We start from the raw sequence: 17625 nt of genomic DNA, 5'->3' as shown, positions 1-17625 counted from the left end.
AAAGTGGCTTAGCAATCATCATCATCCTCCGAGCCTTTTTCTCAACTATGTTGGGGTAGGCTTCCAGTCTAACCGGATGTAGCTGAGGACCAGTGCTTTACAAGGAGCGATTGCCTATCTGACCTCCTCAACCCAGTTACCCGGGCAACCCGATACCCTTTGGTTAGACTGGTGTCAGACATACTGGTTACACCCGTAACGACTGCCAAGGATATTCAATGACAGCCGGGACCTACAGTTCAACGTGCCATCCGAAACACAGTCATTGGTGTCTAAGATATATTTAGAAAGTACATAAAAACTTAGAAAAGTTGCATTGGTACTTGTCTGACTTGGAATCGAACCCGCGCCCCGCAAAAGTAGCTTAGCAACCAGAACTTAAAAAAATACCTAAGAGCTATTCAGGTAGATTACCATCACTTCATGTGGTTTTTCGGCTTTGGAACTATTCTGAAATAAATAATAATGCATTTTAGATAACAAATACGTATATTTCAAAATAGATTACGCAGTTAGCGTTTTGGTAACATTGGTATAAACATACACGTTACATTATAATGTCTTTACAAACGTTAAAGTATACAATTACAATAAAATTCAGTCTAATATCACCTTTCTTAACAATTTCAATATAATATCATTTAGCTACACTTCTTTTAACATTATAGTTTAAAACATGATTACAAAATTGTGATAATAATAAAAACAGCTACAATTGGCGTATATAATAACAAAATTATAGCTTGAAATTAACATTAGGGAATCCTTTGACTCCCAATCCTGTAACCATGAAGGTAGCCCCGCAGGGAGGATCTTGGGCCGCAGTGATATTCAAACTAGCCGACGTTACAAACAGAATATCGTAGTTTGGACCCCCAAATGTGGCTGAGGTGACTTGTAACGCCGGGATGGGGACCTTTTGCAGGAGGTCACCGGTCCTGGGGTCAATTTTGAGGATGCATGAGCCTTCGAAGACAGCGACCCATAGGTTCCCGTCCGTGTCAATGGTGGTGCCATCTGGGACGCCGGCTATCTTGTTCTTCTCGAAGTCGAAGATGTATTTGAGGTTGGCTGTGAAAGGATTGTTTTTAGTAGAAAATAAAATGGTAGATATTATATTACAAATTGTTATGGCTATACAGATTGACCGACCATTAGAGACCAGCTTATTCGGGAGCGGCAGCGCGACAGATCCCGCAATACAGACAAAATAATATGTAACATAAGAAATTAATGGTGTAAACGAACAAACCAAACATGTTTCATACAGAGCTATAACTTTCGAACATAGACTACATTTGAACTGGAATATTTTAGGCAAATATGGTCTATGAAATTCCCTTCAAAAATCATCAAATTGTTTAAAAAAACTTCTATAGGCACTCACAAATCTCTCCAGTCTCGACATCATAGTCGTATCTCCTGATATTCTTCTCCAAGGAGTCGGTGTAGTACATGGCCTTCTGGCGCAGGTCCCACGCGAGCCCGTTGGAGATGCTGATGCCGTCCACCACCTTGGTTATCTTGGAGCCGTCGAGGCGGAACAGGCTGCCCTTCTGGAGATCAACGCTGCCTAGGGGCTCCTCTTTGCCCATGGTTCCTGAAGTCATAGTGAAGTGAAGAATATAAGTTAGATGTTGAGTTACTAGAAAAATATGCTATTTGAATCATATTTCGTTTGAGAACATCTAAAAAGCGGGACTGAAAATCTTCATATCTTTACCCCCAAAATCCCGCCCTTCATTAGATTAATTTTCTTTGGGTTTGCTTTCAGAATTAGATGCACAATTTCTTCAAGAATACGTTAATTATTTGTTGAAATTCCAATAGAAAAAGTTATGCAAGTAAAAATTCATGACTTCATGGAGTTTAGAGGCAGTTTCTACAGCGTATTCAGTAGTTACATCAGAAAATAGGCTCATCTGGAGAAGGGATATATACAGATAACTTAAATTATTTATTAGAACAAATAAAAATAATGCTTACCAGCAAAAACCCTGCCCTTAGGATCAGCCTTGCCATCATTGATCCTGTTTGTATTCACATCCCGGTCGACATCTCCGATCTCCTTCACCACGGTGGCTGGCGACCCATCAGCACCATCCCAGCGAACTATCACGAACTTCAGGTCTACTCCCACTAGGAACTGGTCAGTTGTGCCCTCAACCGGCACTATGAAGCCCACGCGACCACCTGGATTGACAACAAAGTATTGGTCATAAGAAAAAGCTACATTCCCTATAGTTCATTAGGTATTAATTCTGAGATATTCATCTTGATAGAAGTGAAGGAAAATTTTGATCTGAATTCAATACTTGAGATAAGGGTTATTAAGAAATACTTAACATATTAATGATTAAAATAAAGACTTTAGATACGATATCGATCGAGACGCCTTCACAATAAAGTAGGTAAACTTAAATGAGAATTTGCAAAGTCACTTATATTGGTTAGAGGCCAAAGAACATGCCCGAATTATGACTTTTTTTCAAAAAATACACACGCCTTTGTCAAAACCTATTTTTAAGCGACACAATTCGAATCATGTAATGCTAACAATAGATACATCCTAACAGGTTCAATTGATAGTCTCCTGTTAAAGTAGATTTGTAGATTTTGGGGCGAACTGTGTAGGTAGTTACTCACCAACTTTTGTCCTGGTGTGCACCCCAGTGGCGGGCACATACTTGTGGATGGTATGTTCCAGAATGCTGACGAAGAACAGAGCTTGCTGTTTCTCGTCCCAGTGCGGCCCTTCGCCTAGCAAGACCGGCTCCGTAATCTTCTGGACCTTGACCGACATCTGGGCACAATAAACAGAACTTAAGAAAAGAAAGATGAATATTTTTGAGCACATTTTTAGTGTGAAAAATATAGAAACTATTGCTTTTAAGGCACTTCTAGTTTTATGCAGATTTACTTTATTTAAGAGTTTTTTTAGATTATCGTCGTCCGATGCAATCGAGGCGAATGTGTTAGAAAATTGGGTGCCCAGTTGGCCAATATGTTAGGTACTAAATTATGTAATAGGTGGTGGCACAGGTTGGCCAAACCCGACAACTCTCTCGATCGTTTTATTGAGGACTTGCAGCTTCGACTCATAATATATGTATGTATTTACGTCCAATATGTTTAAAGCTGAGTTTGAATAGTGACAATAAGGTGTATCAATATTCTCTGCTTTTAGTATGTAGTACATAGAATTATCCGATTGCAGATCGTAGAAAAAGAGTGTCTGCTAAGTAGGTACTAGGTAATCTCTATACCTAACTACTGCACTAATTTTCTTTTAGGTATTGTAATATTAGAATCGGGTTACTATATTTCTATATTGGCATTCGAGCCTACAAAAACAAGATTACCTACCTATATTTTTAGATACGAATCTTAATTGTTCCGTTCGTGTTTTTATGAGAGTTTTTAATTCAGACATCTAATTTAAATCCTAATAGCGATTCCTATTTTAACTAACTGTGAAATTACTCGCCAACTCGTGGTTATGTATGGTAGACTGAGCAACACAATTTGAAAGAAAAACTGAGAAAAAATTGGTAGTTACCCCTTGATTAGAAAATATCCCCTCTAGTATTGGGTTTGCGTAAAATACTAGAACTCTAGTGTAAAATGGTTTAATAATCAAAATCAGGCTTAATTATAACGACATGAAAATAAGTTATTATGGTACACTCAGCTCAAGTAGCTAACATAATGTTTATCTTGTTAGGTTTAATGTTGAGAGTTTTGCAAAGATAATATTTATAGTTTAATTTATTATATTACTGTAGATGGGTAGGAGTGTAGAAGATTTATATTAAACTAATTAATAGAAGCATATACAAATGTACAGTGATTTAAATTTTGAATATTGAAAGGAAAATATAGTTGGATTTTTATAATTTGCTTGTATAAATGAAATAAATGATTTGACTTTGACTCTGACTTTGAGTAGGTACCTACCTTTCCCAGGAATGGGTGAATGAAGAGATCTGGTTGATAAGCCTGTTCTTTAAAACTACATTTGTTATTTTCAATTCATATTACTAATAAAAATTAAATTGTAGCCTTCATATAATTGAAACAATTGAAAAATACTTTCATAATTTGGCCCACAAAAAAAAAACACTATCACACTATTTGTAAATAGCGATAAAACAAAAAGGAATAAATTATGTTACAAACATAGATAAGAAACTGCCTATAACACTCAAATGATAAATAAATATTGAATAAGAGCAGTTATGTAATAGCTTTTGCTTAATACCCACTCGAGATAATCGGAAATTGTAACTATGGAGAGGGTGCTTAGTACAGAATATTTCCATAGCACTCAACAATTAGTACAATGGGTACTTTAAGTCAGGTAATCCCTGAAACTACTGTGTCAAGTAAAAAAATAATTGAGTTTTATTATTTTTTCCTTTTTTCTTAAATCTTAAGTTGGTGGCATACTATACTTTCAGTTGGTTTTATGTGAATGGATTATATAGGGGTGAAATTATTATTCATGATGATATAATTGCTTTGAAAACATTAAAAAAAATATATATTGGGAAAATGTATCCATGAAATCCATATCAATGCAAACATGAATGCTTGAATTCATTTTTTTAGGCTGCTAAGAAAATTAAAGTAAGTCCCTAATATAAACTAGAAACTGAGGTGCATAGAAATAATAGTATGTAGGTAAATAGAATGAGAAAAATTTGCTATTAAAAAAAATTGTGTTAAATCACTTGATAAGCATCATAATAAAATAAATAAGACACCACGTACCTTATCCCACGAGCGTCGCACAGCAAATAACGCGGACTGCAATTAAAAAACAATTATATCTAAATCTTTATAAACCTAACGCTATGGTATACGTGCGTTTCCGCCGGCAGTAAGCTCGGCGCAAAACCAAACAACTGTCTTATTGATACTGGGCTTGATAACAAGCACTTGTTTCAGAGGGTCAGCCGATTGTCCCCTTGATATATGCATCTTCACAGCTAGAGATCTGCACTCATTAAAGAGCTCTTTTAACAACTCAGACTGCGTAAGAACATAGAATAAAACGTCTGTCTTCTAACTCGTGCCACGATAACGACTTTACGCTGCAAACATTACAATAACTTCCTTTTGAAATGTTCTGCGGTTCAAAACAAACTACAAATTGCATGGTTGTTTGAATGAAAACACCAAGGAATTTATAATATAATTACAAGAAATCGTAACATGTATACTACCTAGTAGTGATGAATCATTTTAAAATATTAATTAATACATTTTTTTAAGCTTCAAATGTTTCGTAAAAAAACAAAAATACAAACTTTTATCGCAGGTACAACTTCTTATCTTGCTGTCAAAGTTTGACTTGTCCGACCTTGACCCCAGATATCAGAATCATAGAGATGTGCTCATGCCCATCGATTAACGATAATAATTCACCTATTAGTCGACTTGTTGTAAAAAAATATATGTGAGTATTGTAACTTTCAATACGAATGTGGCTTGTGCAGAGCTGGTCGAGTCGAAGTTAGGCACAAAGATACGAGAGACTGCTATTTTTTATTGTCTACGTTTTTGTAACATATCTGCCGCGCTGGAAAAAGAACCTAACTGCCATTAGGTACCTTTAAAACCTAAACCGATCTCGTGGTTTTATTTTGAAAGAGTTGACGATTTAACCAGGCATTGTATTTGTTGCATTCATTGGAATTACTTTTTATGCGACTGCCAAACCTTGGCAGCGAACATTTTTTCTTTCTTGCTGAAATTGGTAGGTGATTTTGGTCTCTCTTCTTATTTCACTATTTAATGCTAGATTTAACAGAGTTATTTCTTATTTTCGAAATAAGAGGTTGAGGCAGATATTCGTAGATTGTCGTCTTCGTTTTAGAGAGCTAGTCGTTCCAACGGTTCTATATCGTGGATTTAAGGGTGCCACTTACAGTTCCTTTGTTTATTTTCTTAAGTAAATAAAACAACATATCGAAAAATCAGTTGACATTTATTTGATGGAATTTGGAAAAAAATTACAAATAACATCCCAAAGGCGGACATAACGCTAACTTTGAGCTCTGTACAACCATACAGTTACGACATACATCTACCATATAGTATATTCACAACACAATTATTGTATGTATTTATGTAGGTTTAGCTGATATGACGACAATTTCGTTCTTTGGCAGTCACGTTGATCGTTGTTAATCCACCACTGTCACTGCCAATTTACACTAAATACATCAAAAGTTGGCACACTTATTACACTAACTATAGCGAGAACAAAAAATATATATTTTACGCCCTAAATGACGAGATTACAAAGTAACTGACGGTATACTTAAATAAAGTAACACTAGACTATAGTTACGTAAACATTAATTAACGACTAACATAAAATTCTAACTCCTAGTGATTTAAAACTAATACTGAAACACCGAAAATGACTTTTATTACAGTAAACATGACACATACTAAAGGAGTACACTTATTTTTTTGTATTTTTATTTTGTATAGTTTTAACAACAGTCTGTACAAACATTTAAGATTTCGTTACGTACTATAAATATAGGTACGTAAAAAGAAATAATTTTATGCGGTATAGAGAATATGCAAAAATATGAAGTAGTTCAAAATCATGGGCGGACTGATCAAGAGAGGTACATCTGCAGCAATCAAAGATAATCAAAATAATGTTTTTTACAGAGTACGCCGTTATATCTACCACGTGTTTACAGTCCATGTTCCACCCTACAAGCACGACTACTAGTTTGCCAAAATCTTTCAACTTCTACTGAGATTACGCGCGAATCACAGCCAAATATCATATAAACATTCCAAAAATACGTTTGTAGTTAAATTTATCATATAAACGGCGAGCTCTAGGTGAGGTGTAAGCAGAAATAGTAGCAATGTATCGACAAGTGATCCCCCAAAAAGGAGATCGGACTTCAGTGGGCTTCCTCGAGCCTCTGTGACGCGATAAATGCACACAACTAATGATAGTAAATGCAGAGACTAGGTGCTATTTAGACAAAAAGCACTAAACCAGTTATATTCAGAGAGAAAATTCACATCATTGTGTCAATGACTTGATTAGTTGACTGACATTCCTCATATGCCGAAATCATTCCTGTTAGTCGATTTTGAAATAATTAAAGAAAAATTAACGACTACCCAAGCACCAGCTTTTCTTACAAATGATATTTTTATGAGATCAAAGTAGGATACTTATGTGTTCACGCCATTTTATCAACTTTTCATACAAAGTGCGGTCTTTTTTTTTGTTTAGAGATTCAAAAGGTCTGCGATTTTATCGTGAGCCTGAGATCTGAGAATATTTAAAAGTAAACTATTCATAGTGGGAGCCTTACACTGAGGCATGTGAAACCGTATTGACTTATTTCTAACTAAACTAAAATTAAGCCAAATAATAACTAATCACGACACATGTCTCGACTAATATAGCAGGGGCTACATAGCAGGAATGTATCTTATGTAGCCGTGGTATAGCTTATACTGGAGCGCATGTGTTGTGATTAGTGAAAAAAAAAATAACTAAAAGAAACAGAAACTTAAATTTGCGACGTAACAACTACAAATGGCTTAAAATTTACAGTTTCACCTTACATTACAAGGAATGATATACAGCGCCTAACAACTACGCAACATTGTATGTATAGTGCCGTAGCATACAAAAACATTACGTTAACCCTGTTCTAGTCAATTTTGCAGCACCAATGAACACTTTAGGGGGTTCCTAGTCAATATTAAATACTAAACGGGGTACAAAAATGGGAAATAGTATCAGTCCAAATTAATCACAGAAGGTGCGCGATAGTAATCGGGAATTTTGAAGAGTTTTAAGTTGTTCATTCATGTTCATTACAAAACCTCCCCTCTTCGCGTTAAGTACACATACAACGCTAATTTACAATTTTTTCGACAACATTTGTCACATACTTCCAAATCGTAATAAATAACAAAAAAAAATAATCATGCCATGCTGTGTTCGGGTTTTAATGCATTTAATGCAAGTCCTACAAATTTCGTTGTCCTTACAGGATCTAATTTGGTTCCTACTAAATACTGAATGTTTTAAATTGACGGAATCGCGAATAAATTGACACAAGTTACTGGTACCGAGTACATATATGTATTTACGTATGTATGTCCCGAACACAGCACGGCATGATGGCATAACACTGACACGAAGTTTCCTGTGTTCCAAATGGGTCAGTGTTCATTGTATATCGTATACTTTCGATGAGCATTGTCGTTGTATGCTAACAGTTAGTCACCGTTGCTGCCGTTACTGAGTCCCGAAGACTCGTTGGTGACTAAACATTGATCGGCCGAGACTTACCGATTTTTGAACGAGAAAATGTTCAAAAATCAAATGCATCTCGGCCGATCGGTTTGTTTTATCTAAACGTACACTGAAATAACTGCTACGCCTTTTTAGGATATCGTTTAACTCAAAGTTATTTCCAGACAGAAGTTGTTATTCGATTATTTCAGTATACATTTAGTTGTCAATTCTCACTGTTCAGATTATCGACACACAAAAACAATTTGCTTTGCAAATAGAAGATGTGGGTACCAATCTGTAGCGTGAGAATTGTGAATATACTTACATGCTTATCCTTTGAACGTCCACGTTAGTGTACACTCCAAATGGTAAGAAGATAAATATATCATGTAAGTTGTACCACTTTCAAGTGACAAGATAGCTTAGTAGAAATAATACTTATCATTGTAAATACTTTTACAAATTGTACTTTGTAATTTTTAATTACTTTTCCGAAGATTAATTTTGAGCTAAATAGAAAGTTTAACTTAGATGTTTACAGTAAATATTATAAAGAGAAATTCACTTGAAAGTGGTTAATGTTACAAATTCGTTTCAATTTCAAGTCGTGCCAGATATTACGACTATTATCGACTTGTAGAATTTATCCGATGTTGACGATGTTCCGACCGAACACACGATTATTCGAATAATCGACTAAGGTCACATTTACAGGAGTCTTGAGAAGAATAAACTTTAGTGAGTTATTCACAAGTGAAAAGGAATAATGAATAGAATAATCAGTACTGAGCTCATACTTTTATGGCTTGCTCCAGTAGATGATAACTTTAGTCGATTACTCAAGTAATAGTAAGTTGTTGAGACAAGCATTTGGAAGAAAATAGACTGGAGGTCTATCAGTCATTAATTGAATTTTTATTCGAAACACATTAAATCAATAAGTAATTTTGGTGGTAATTTTTAATTTATCTCAAGTCTAAATTCTTCTAATGCATCTCACATTTGTGAAAACTAGCACACACTGGATGATAAATCTACTTGCTTGTCTAACACCAAATCTCGATAGCTTGCTTGCAAACCAATACAAGATTGACAAGTGTTGGGCAAGCAAACAGTGGAACCAATGGCCAATATTGGGAATACATATTGGAACTGTTAAAAGGTACTTCGAATCCTTAAACGAGAGTCTATTGTTTTTACACATGTATATGTGTGCTGGTTAATTTCTTGTTGTCTCTTGTTTTTTTTTCCATGTATGTGTGTCTGTGTGTGTGCTAGTTTTTTATATGTCGGTGGTCGGTATGTTAGCGGTTTACTTGTGCTCGATGTGGTGGGGATGCGGATGGGGATGCGGGGGCGGGTAGTGCGGCGCGTGGGGGTAGTAGGGCTGCATGCCGCCCTCGTACACGCTCTCCTCGTAGCCCACGTAGCCCATACCGCCCATCATGCCCATCATTGCTGGAAAATAAGTCACAGCTTTAGCACAAAAGACCCATTATTAGAACTAAATTTTATAAAAAATCTCTAACAACAGGTATGATTACTTGGATGAAGTGTTGAAAAACGAATGGAAGACTTAACTGGCGTCATTTCGGAGTTAAAGTAAAGAATGTCTTATGTAGCATTTCTTTGCCGGTATGGCAAATCTTCCTTCTTTTATAGAGACTTCTGTTATAGTTAGAGAGGGCAGTGGTGGCTGGTACCTTGGTGAATCACATTTTTAAGACTAGTTTTGTTGATTACTCTATCAACTAATGTGTGTGTTACCTGGGTCGGTCTCGACGGGGTAGTACTGTATGGGGTAGATGGGCGGCGGGTAGGGGATGTAGGGCAGCGTCAGCAGCGGCTGGTCCAGCACGCACTCGCCCTCGCCCGCGCCGTACGCGTGCGGCCCGCGCTGCTCCGTGTGAGAGTTGCGGCTGCAATACCACAATACATACATTAGCTACTCATTAAAGTAATATCCAAAACAAATGGCAATGCCGCGTCACACGACCGTTAGGCAAGCTCAGACCCAAGCCGCGCAGCGAGCCTGTAGCGTCGGACCCAGTGCAATGCTACAATTACAGATACGTATAGTTAATGTTTTATCGAAATATATGAAGTTACGTGTGAAATCTAACTGTAATAAATGTAACTAACTATAATAATGAAAGATATAATTACTTGTAGTAAACTGACCGGTTGTTGGGCCCCTTGTTGCCCATGTTGTTGTTATGCTTGTTCTGGTTGTGGTTGGAGTTCTGATTGCCATCCTGGTTGCCCCCACCGCGCTTGAATCTATAGCAAAATTGTATAGAAATTACTCCTAGAAGTAGCTTGAATGGGAGAAGTTATGTTAACATTTGTTATAAAAGCAAATGATTTGAACATGTTGGTGCGGATGGTTCTCAAAAGGCTATTCCAGACTGCATACATGGTAACAATCACACTGTCTAATCTGACATTGTCTGAAATTTCTTTGGACACACCTTCTCAAGTCTCTGTGTCAGTGTTGAAACGAGGGTGTTTTGGGGGTGCTGTCTTATGTAGTTTGACGTGACAAGTGCACTTTTAATAAGTCTAATTTCAATAAATGACTTTAACTTTGTTGATGGAATTGTTGTATATTTAAAAGTGGTGTAATATCAAACTTGTTGAGCTAAGATTTGTCCAGGCTTAGTGTACCTGGGGCCCAGCAGAGGTCGCTGCGCGTTGCCCTTGCCCTGCGGCAGCGGCGGCTTGTCGGGCTGCTTGTGCTTGTGGTCGGGGGGCGGACGCTCGTGCAGCGTGACGCTGGCCATGTCCTGCGCCAGCTCGCGCGGCGAGTAGTGGCGGGGCGGCGGCGGCGGCGGCGGCGGAGCCCCGTACGACGACCAGAAGCAGTCCACGCCCAGGTTGTAGTAGTAGCGGAGCGTTGTTATATCTGATGGTAATGGTACAAATTGTTCATGAATTGTAGTGTGTCAGTGCAAGTTATCCGATAAAGCTGAAAATTCTGATCTAGATTTTAGACCGCTGGACGAAGACCGCTTTCAACCGGACCTTTTGGAAATCAATGTGGTGGCTGTGTTCTACAGTGGACATCCCACGTTCAAATGTAACACTAAAACGTAACGAACTTTAACTCACCATTCATGGGCAGATCAGCGCCATTAGCCTGCACGCTCTTGAAGACGTGCGGGTTGACGCCGGGCGGCGGCGGCGGCGGCAGGTGCGGCGGGTGCGGCGCGGCGGGCGGCGGCGCCCACACCACGCCCTTCACGCCGCACACGTAGCCGCCGCCGTAGCCCGGGCCCACGCCGCCAACAGGGTTCACCGCGTCTGGTGGGACAGATCATTTGTAAGTGGTGTTACTCATGTTTAATGTCGGTAGGTTATCTAGGCTTTGAGACTGAATACGTCAATTTCCCTGAAGCCATGTATGTGGTGATCGCCTTTGCCTACTCTATGTAGTATAAATAATTTATGTACAATAAGAAACCTTGATGAGACTGTCTTATTTATAAACACGTAACTCATGCCATAGGGAGACATCCAAACCCAAATGTATGTGTGTAATGTGACCTTTATTAAACAATGCATTTATACTATTTAAAAATAAGGTACAAATGCCATTATTGCATTCAAATAAATAGTCAGGAAAAAAACGATTCGCTTTTATTACAAATCCGTGATGTTTTTGAGCTTACCCTGTAATCTAATATTTAGATGTTCCAACGGGGTCATCGTAACCCCATAAAAGAATGACCCCAAAACAACGTGTAGCTTACATCATGAATGAAAATATGTTCAAATTATTTAGAACCGTCCCTTTGTAAGGGACGCACGCGCACCCTTTGTGGCTATTTCAACACATGACCCTTCAAAACTTTTTTGTTTGTCCAAAGAATATTGAGGTCAAGTGCGCAAGAATAATGACCTTCGCATTTAGTCCCGGTGATTCTTTAAAACCTTGAAAATAAGTTACCGCGACCACAGATGAATGGTGTTTGTTTGTACGCATAACTTTAGAACAGGATGGACCAATTTCGCAATATCCTGTATTATAATTTTCATGTTATTGTAATATAACCAGATAAAAAAATTACCATGATATTTGAGATTTAAAAAAAATCTTGAATGCTAGTTGTTATCTATAGATTTACAGTGAACATTTCAAGAAGTTTGTATGATGTTAAGACCTTGGAATCCATTGACTTTCGTACAACACTCAATGAAACTGAGGATGGAAGGCGACTAAAAGGTAGACCAAGAAAGCGCTGACGAAAAGACCCAGACATTTTCCTCGCCGACAACTAGCTTCCAACACATATAAGTTTGGGAGCGATTTTGCCCAGCAGCGGGACAGCAATAGCTAAATAAATAAATGAAAACATTTAGAGTATTGGTATACTTACTGGTATAGGTGGTGAGCGTATTGGTAGTAGCGGGAGTCGAAGCCCGCACCGAGGCAGGCGACGTGATCCCGTGCGCTACCATGTCGCCGCTACCACCAGCCTGCTTACATAATATCATACTTGGTTAGCCATGTTATTGAAGGAATGAAATAAATGGAACATAGGTGTCATAATAGCAAACTGTCTACATGTCCTTTACATGGTCGCTGTGGTGTGGCAATGGGTATCTTTTGTTCATGATTCACACTAGTATCTTCCTTTCCATAAAGATGCAGTTACAAATGTTGTAGACCAGTAGTAAACAACAAATTAAAGCTACTCTGTTATATGTTATTAGCTGTGTCACGCAGTTTCATCTGTCTCAAAAAATATAGCCTATGTTACAAGCTCAGTTTTTAGTTTTAAACATTGCCAAAAATTGCCCACCATGGTCCACGAAAAGATGAAGTCCAAAAAATGATCTTAATGTAATGAAGAATTATCTAAAATCAATCGAATAACAATCAATGCACTACTAACCTGGGTATGATGGTTGTCATTGGGCGTACCGCCATTCGGCTGAGTATGTGCGAGCTCGTGGGGCGGAGCGCCCGCGCCCGGCCGGCAGTCCACCATTAGGGGCAGTGCTTCAACTTCAACCTGACCAAAGATCACTCAGTAAAACACTCGATAACACATTATGCCACTACTACTAACCCTTTAGATAAATTACTGACAGCATACAACTGATTTAGGATAGTTTTACGGAGATAGTTACGCGTACTGTACGGACAAGATAATATTATCAAATGACTGCAACATGTTATTTTTTAATAAAAAGAGAAGGTAATTAAATCTGACCGTTCACGAAGGGTAAATCCATACATACAGGAGGGACAGGAAGGGGACGCAGAGTGCACCCCTAGCTTTGAGAGCAACCCTCATTAGATAGGTATGTACATAATTGAATGCACCTATCTAAAAATATAGTGGTCAGGAGAATGCTCGCGGCGCTCGTTGGCCTCTTGCATTTTTTTTGTTTCTGGACATTTTTATTGCAATAGGCATTTATACAGAAAGTTGAAAGTAGATACCGTAAATCTGTCAATAATTTAATCTAGCATCTACTCACTACACAAATAAAAAGTGGCTGAAATACTTAAACAACACAAAATCTAACTACGAAGCTACATGCTACAACACAAACAATCTAGCTACAAGCTACATGTATCCCAATTTGATTACCTCTAAAATAGCTACGATATGGTACTTGTGGGATTTATAAGCACGTCACTTTAAAACTTAACATTTTTTTGAGATAATTTGGTATAAAATAAAACAAATGAAACTTAAAAATTAAAGAAAATAAAACGGATGCGCAATGAGCCCTTTGGGTGTTTGTAGTAGGGCTTTTATAAACTTAATACTAAGTACATTATGAATACAAAGGCACTGTTGTTTGTTTTAATAAACAAGTTGAGAATATAGCTAACATTCAGTTGAGAAGAATATCTAATGTCATCAGAACACGCCAGCTGACGCTTGAGCAAACTCTGCAGTACACAAAGTTTTTACGATCGATATTTATTTAGTGATATGCTTACAAGTCGCCCAAAACCTAGTTCTATTTGTGTCTAGCTACAACTAACAGGCATCGGCTCAAAGTTAAGAAAGTCCAGGTGTTGGTATGTGAAATCGACGTTGTTTTGGAAAGATAGCTCTGTGTCTTCATTCCACGACACTTTGGTCGGCTTGGTCACCTTCTCGGGCGCCTTGTCTTCCGACACCACTTTGGATTTGTTTCGGGCCTTGCTCAAACCTTGTTTGAGGGTGATGTTGCCTGGTCGTGAAATACCAATTGAGTACGCCAAGTTATACAAAGTGTGAAGTAAAAGAATTGTGCTCAGTACTAAAATTTGTTTTCTTAATTTTTTAATAAGTAATAAAAGGCATTTGGAAGAAGAATTACTGAATAGTTTGATGATACAAGTCGAACCTATTTGCTGCAACATTTGGCTTAAGGTCAGGAACTGAGAATGAGCCCGGGAGTATCTGTACGGAGGCGCCCACGGCCTTATTTCCTCGAGAGGAAGCGGTTCCAACTGCTCGAAGTTGACAACTCGCTTCTCGCCCAACTCCTCGATGAACACAAGGCAGGGACCCCCGTCAGGTCTCATTTCCTGGATATGGCAGTGGTACGGGACAGTCTGCTCCGGCTGCAGTTTGCACAAACATTTGACGCCCACTTGCAGGGTCGTTCCATCCGAATATCTCGCACCGTAACGCATTTCTGTAATACCATGTTATAAGTACCGATATAGGTAAATCGTATGTAAATATAATGCCTTCAAAAATGAACCAGAATAGAAACTGAAACGTCCAAACAAAGCACATCTTCTCCAATTCATATTGATCTGCTGCCCTCGTTGCATACAATATAAACCCCGACATTTCCGCTCTTACGAAAATCAATATCAAAACAGCAACAACGAATACGCGAGGGAAAGTTGTGCGAGTCCGAGTAACCAGTTCGTAATAAAGATAGCGAATTAACCGAGCGGCCGATCAATTGTAAAGGAACAACACGCAAGGTCACTTGAAAACATTGCAGATAGATATGTTTGTTTAGAGTTTCTGGTCTATTCCGCTGTGGCGAAAACCTGTATACCTCGTCGCAGTTCACTCCAGACGTCGAACTCGATGTTCCTGTAGATATCAGGATCTAAGGCTTTGGCCACTTTGTACGGAAACGGAGTGATGCCATTGTCGAGCAAGTCTTTCGCGCTGTTAACGTTCAGGCAGTTCATACAGACGTTCTCAAGCTGTATGAGGCTGCGGTTGAACACGAAGATGCTCAGGGACTCCTTCAAAAGACTAGCTCGCTCCAAATCCTCAGTATGGTGTTTACACTTCAGAGCTAGCGCGTTAGTGTTCCTGTCTTTATCATCGTCTGCAGCTTCTATGAATATCTTAGCTCGTTCTTTCTGCTTTTTGCGACGTTCCACATTCTCGGTCATGAAGTATTCGATATGGTTAGTGGGAACCTTATCATGTAGCATTTTGTCGACGGCGTAAGACAGGTCTTTGAGTTGGTACACGCCGTCATAAAGTATTTCATATACCAAAGCTATAATGATAATGTTGCATTTCACATGGGTTATAGTTTAAAGCAAACTGTGTTGAATAAAGAGTAAGATTTAAGACTTATTTTCGATTTTAAAGCTTGGAAATTGTGATAGAATTAATCCAATTTAGTGTTTAAGATAATATATCATTGATAGTCGCTGCCAAGCAAACTATGAAAAACGGTTTTTAACAAGGCACATAATAAAGCCGTTAAAAAACAAGATAAAGTACCTATACTGTAATTCTTTTCAAGTTCAAATTAAAAAAACATCTCAATTCAACCAAATTGTTTGGGAAATTAATTTTAAGATAAATGAACTTACACTGGCAAAAAGAAGAAGTGTTTATGAAATCTTTAGTGTACACCACATCAAAATGCTTAGTATCAGGAGAATAAAACAGGTATATCGGGTCTCCATAACCATTGCATATTTTTGTTTGTGGACCTTTGTTGGCTTCAAATATTACAAAGTCACGTCTGTAAGGGTTTAATGGCAAGATATATTCAGTGTTAAGGCTTTGTGCCTAACACAAGTTGCAAGATATTGTAACAACAATTTGGAATTATATTTAAGTGCAAATGAAAAAGTTGCAAGGGTAGGTATGCTACAGCGCAGCCGAGCTCAGCAGCAGTGCTCAATCCAATTTCAAAACATTATTGTACAATCGTACAAAACAAGTAACCAGCATTGAGGAAGTTCTCAAAAAATGTTGGTTAATTATTATACAAACAAGCTTGTATTAGGCACAGCATTGTGAAACGTTAGAAATTATACCAAGAAGTGGGTAGTCAAACTTCATATGGAAATGTTCTTACCTATAGAGGTGGCTCATGGCCGATATTTCAATTAGACCACCCCATTCTGAAGGGTTGGACATCTCTTTGAGATAATTTTCAAACGGACAAGTCAATGACTACAAAACAAAAGTATTATGTTAACATACTGTCTGATTGTGAATACTAGGTATTTGACAAACATGTAACAAAGCCTACCCCTTCGAAGAGGTGTCTCTTTGTAGCCATGAACTGAACGCAATCCAGTCGGACTTTGTGGAAGTACCGCTGGGTGTTATAAATGTTCTCAGAGACGGCGCGGAAAAGACAGCTAGAGTCCCTAGCTGTATGTTTACGGAAAAATCCCATCTCATCCAACCATCTGTCAAGCTCCGAGGAACGCTTGTGTATCTTCCACGGGCCGCGACAGCGGATCGGAGAGGGCGACATAGTACACTGCTAACAATCTGCAGGTAAACAAAAACAAATGACGCTGCCGCTCCGATCAACACATTCGCCAAAAAATTCTAACAAACCGACTCCTTTCACATCCAAATAATAATCAAAACAAAGTTATTGAACGGATAGGGCATCCAAAAACCATATCGTAGCTATATCGTCTGGCGAATGCAAATGGTTGTTTTGCTGTCTACGATATACAACACGTGCAAATGTTAAATCGTACGTATGAGGCTAAAATATTATGAAAACACTTACCGAAATAATATATCCCAACTGTCAGCATCAGTGTTGAACTTTATTGTTTGTGCGAAGTTGTTTTTTACGAAAATGTAATGAAAATTGCACGTGCCAAAAGCAAACCGTCAAGAGCCGGCGGGAAGCAAATCAAAATTTACAAGACGGCGTTTTTGCAAGAATGTTACCACATTAGGAGCGCATTCCTTTCTGGTCAACATTCTGTATCTCGTTTTCACAATAGACAAGATTGCATATTGCTATTTCATCTGCGTAGCTAAATGCTTAACATGTCGTTGTTGTATAGCATCCCGGCATGGATATTTGTAGCATAGACAACAAAATTGTGTTTGATAGCGCGATTAAAAAAA

At 38.2% G+C, this 17625-nt stretch overlaps 2 protein-coding genes across 5 annotated transcripts; both read right to left on the bottom strand.

Annotated features, from left to right (window-relative positions):
- Positions 1-599: 599 nt before the first annotated feature.
- LOC135117103 (regucalcin-like) lies at positions 600-5398 on the bottom strand. Of its 2 annotated transcripts, none has more exons than XM_064035536.1 (6): positions 5313-5398; positions 4774-4809; positions 2647-2803; positions 1987-2193; positions 1388-1600; positions 600-1071 (listed from the first exon to the last, which is right to left on the bottom strand). In XM_064035536.1, the coding sequence occupies exons 3-6, from the start codon at positions 2801-2803 to the stop codon at positions 737-739; spliced, it is 912 nt and encodes a 303-aa protein (XP_063891606.1). In that variant the 5' UTR covers positions 4774-4809; positions 5313-5398; the 3' UTR covers positions 600-736. The 2 variants fall into 2 exon arrangements, with proteins under 2 accessions (XP_063891606.1, XP_063891605.1); XM_064035535.1 differs by having other exon boundaries at positions 5229-5344.
- Positions 5399-5973: 575 nt separating this feature from the next.
- Positions 5974-17023, bottom strand: LOC110372165 (putative bifunctional UDP-N-acetylglucosamine transferase and deubiquitinase ALG13). 3 transcript variants are annotated; one of them, XM_021328731.3, is made up of 13 exons: positions 16778-17023; positions 16601-16698; positions 16107-16261; positions 15326-15784; positions 14654-14947; positions 14307-14497; positions 13198-13317; positions 12679-12781; positions 11411-11602; positions 10967-11204; positions 10466-10579; positions 10067-10218; positions 5974-9757 (listed from the first exon to the last, which is right to left on the bottom strand). In XM_021328731.3, the coding sequence occupies exons 1-13, from the start codon at positions 17006-17008 to the stop codon at positions 9612-9614; spliced, it is 2493 nt and encodes an 830-aa protein (XP_021184406.3). In that variant the 5' UTR covers positions 17009-17023; the 3' UTR covers positions 5974-9611. The 3 variants fall into 3 exon arrangements, with proteins under 3 accessions (XP_021184406.3, XP_049703613.2, XP_063891509.1); XM_049847656.2 differs by having other exon boundaries at positions 10481-10579; XM_064035439.1 differs by having other exon boundaries at positions 12679-12778.
- Between the last annotated feature and the right edge of the window lie 602 nt (positions 17024-17625).

The sequence above is a fragment of the Helicoverpa armigera genome, chromosome 7 (genome assembly GCF_030705265.1).
Source record: "Helicoverpa armigera isolate CAAS_96S chromosome 7, ASM3070526v1, whole genome shotgun sequence".
NCBI classification, from domain to species: Eukaryota; Metazoa; Arthropoda; class Insecta; order Lepidoptera; family Noctuidae; genus Helicoverpa; species Helicoverpa armigera.
Note: the sequence above shows the minus strand (reverse complement) of the source record. Positions and strands in the feature narration are given on the sequence as shown.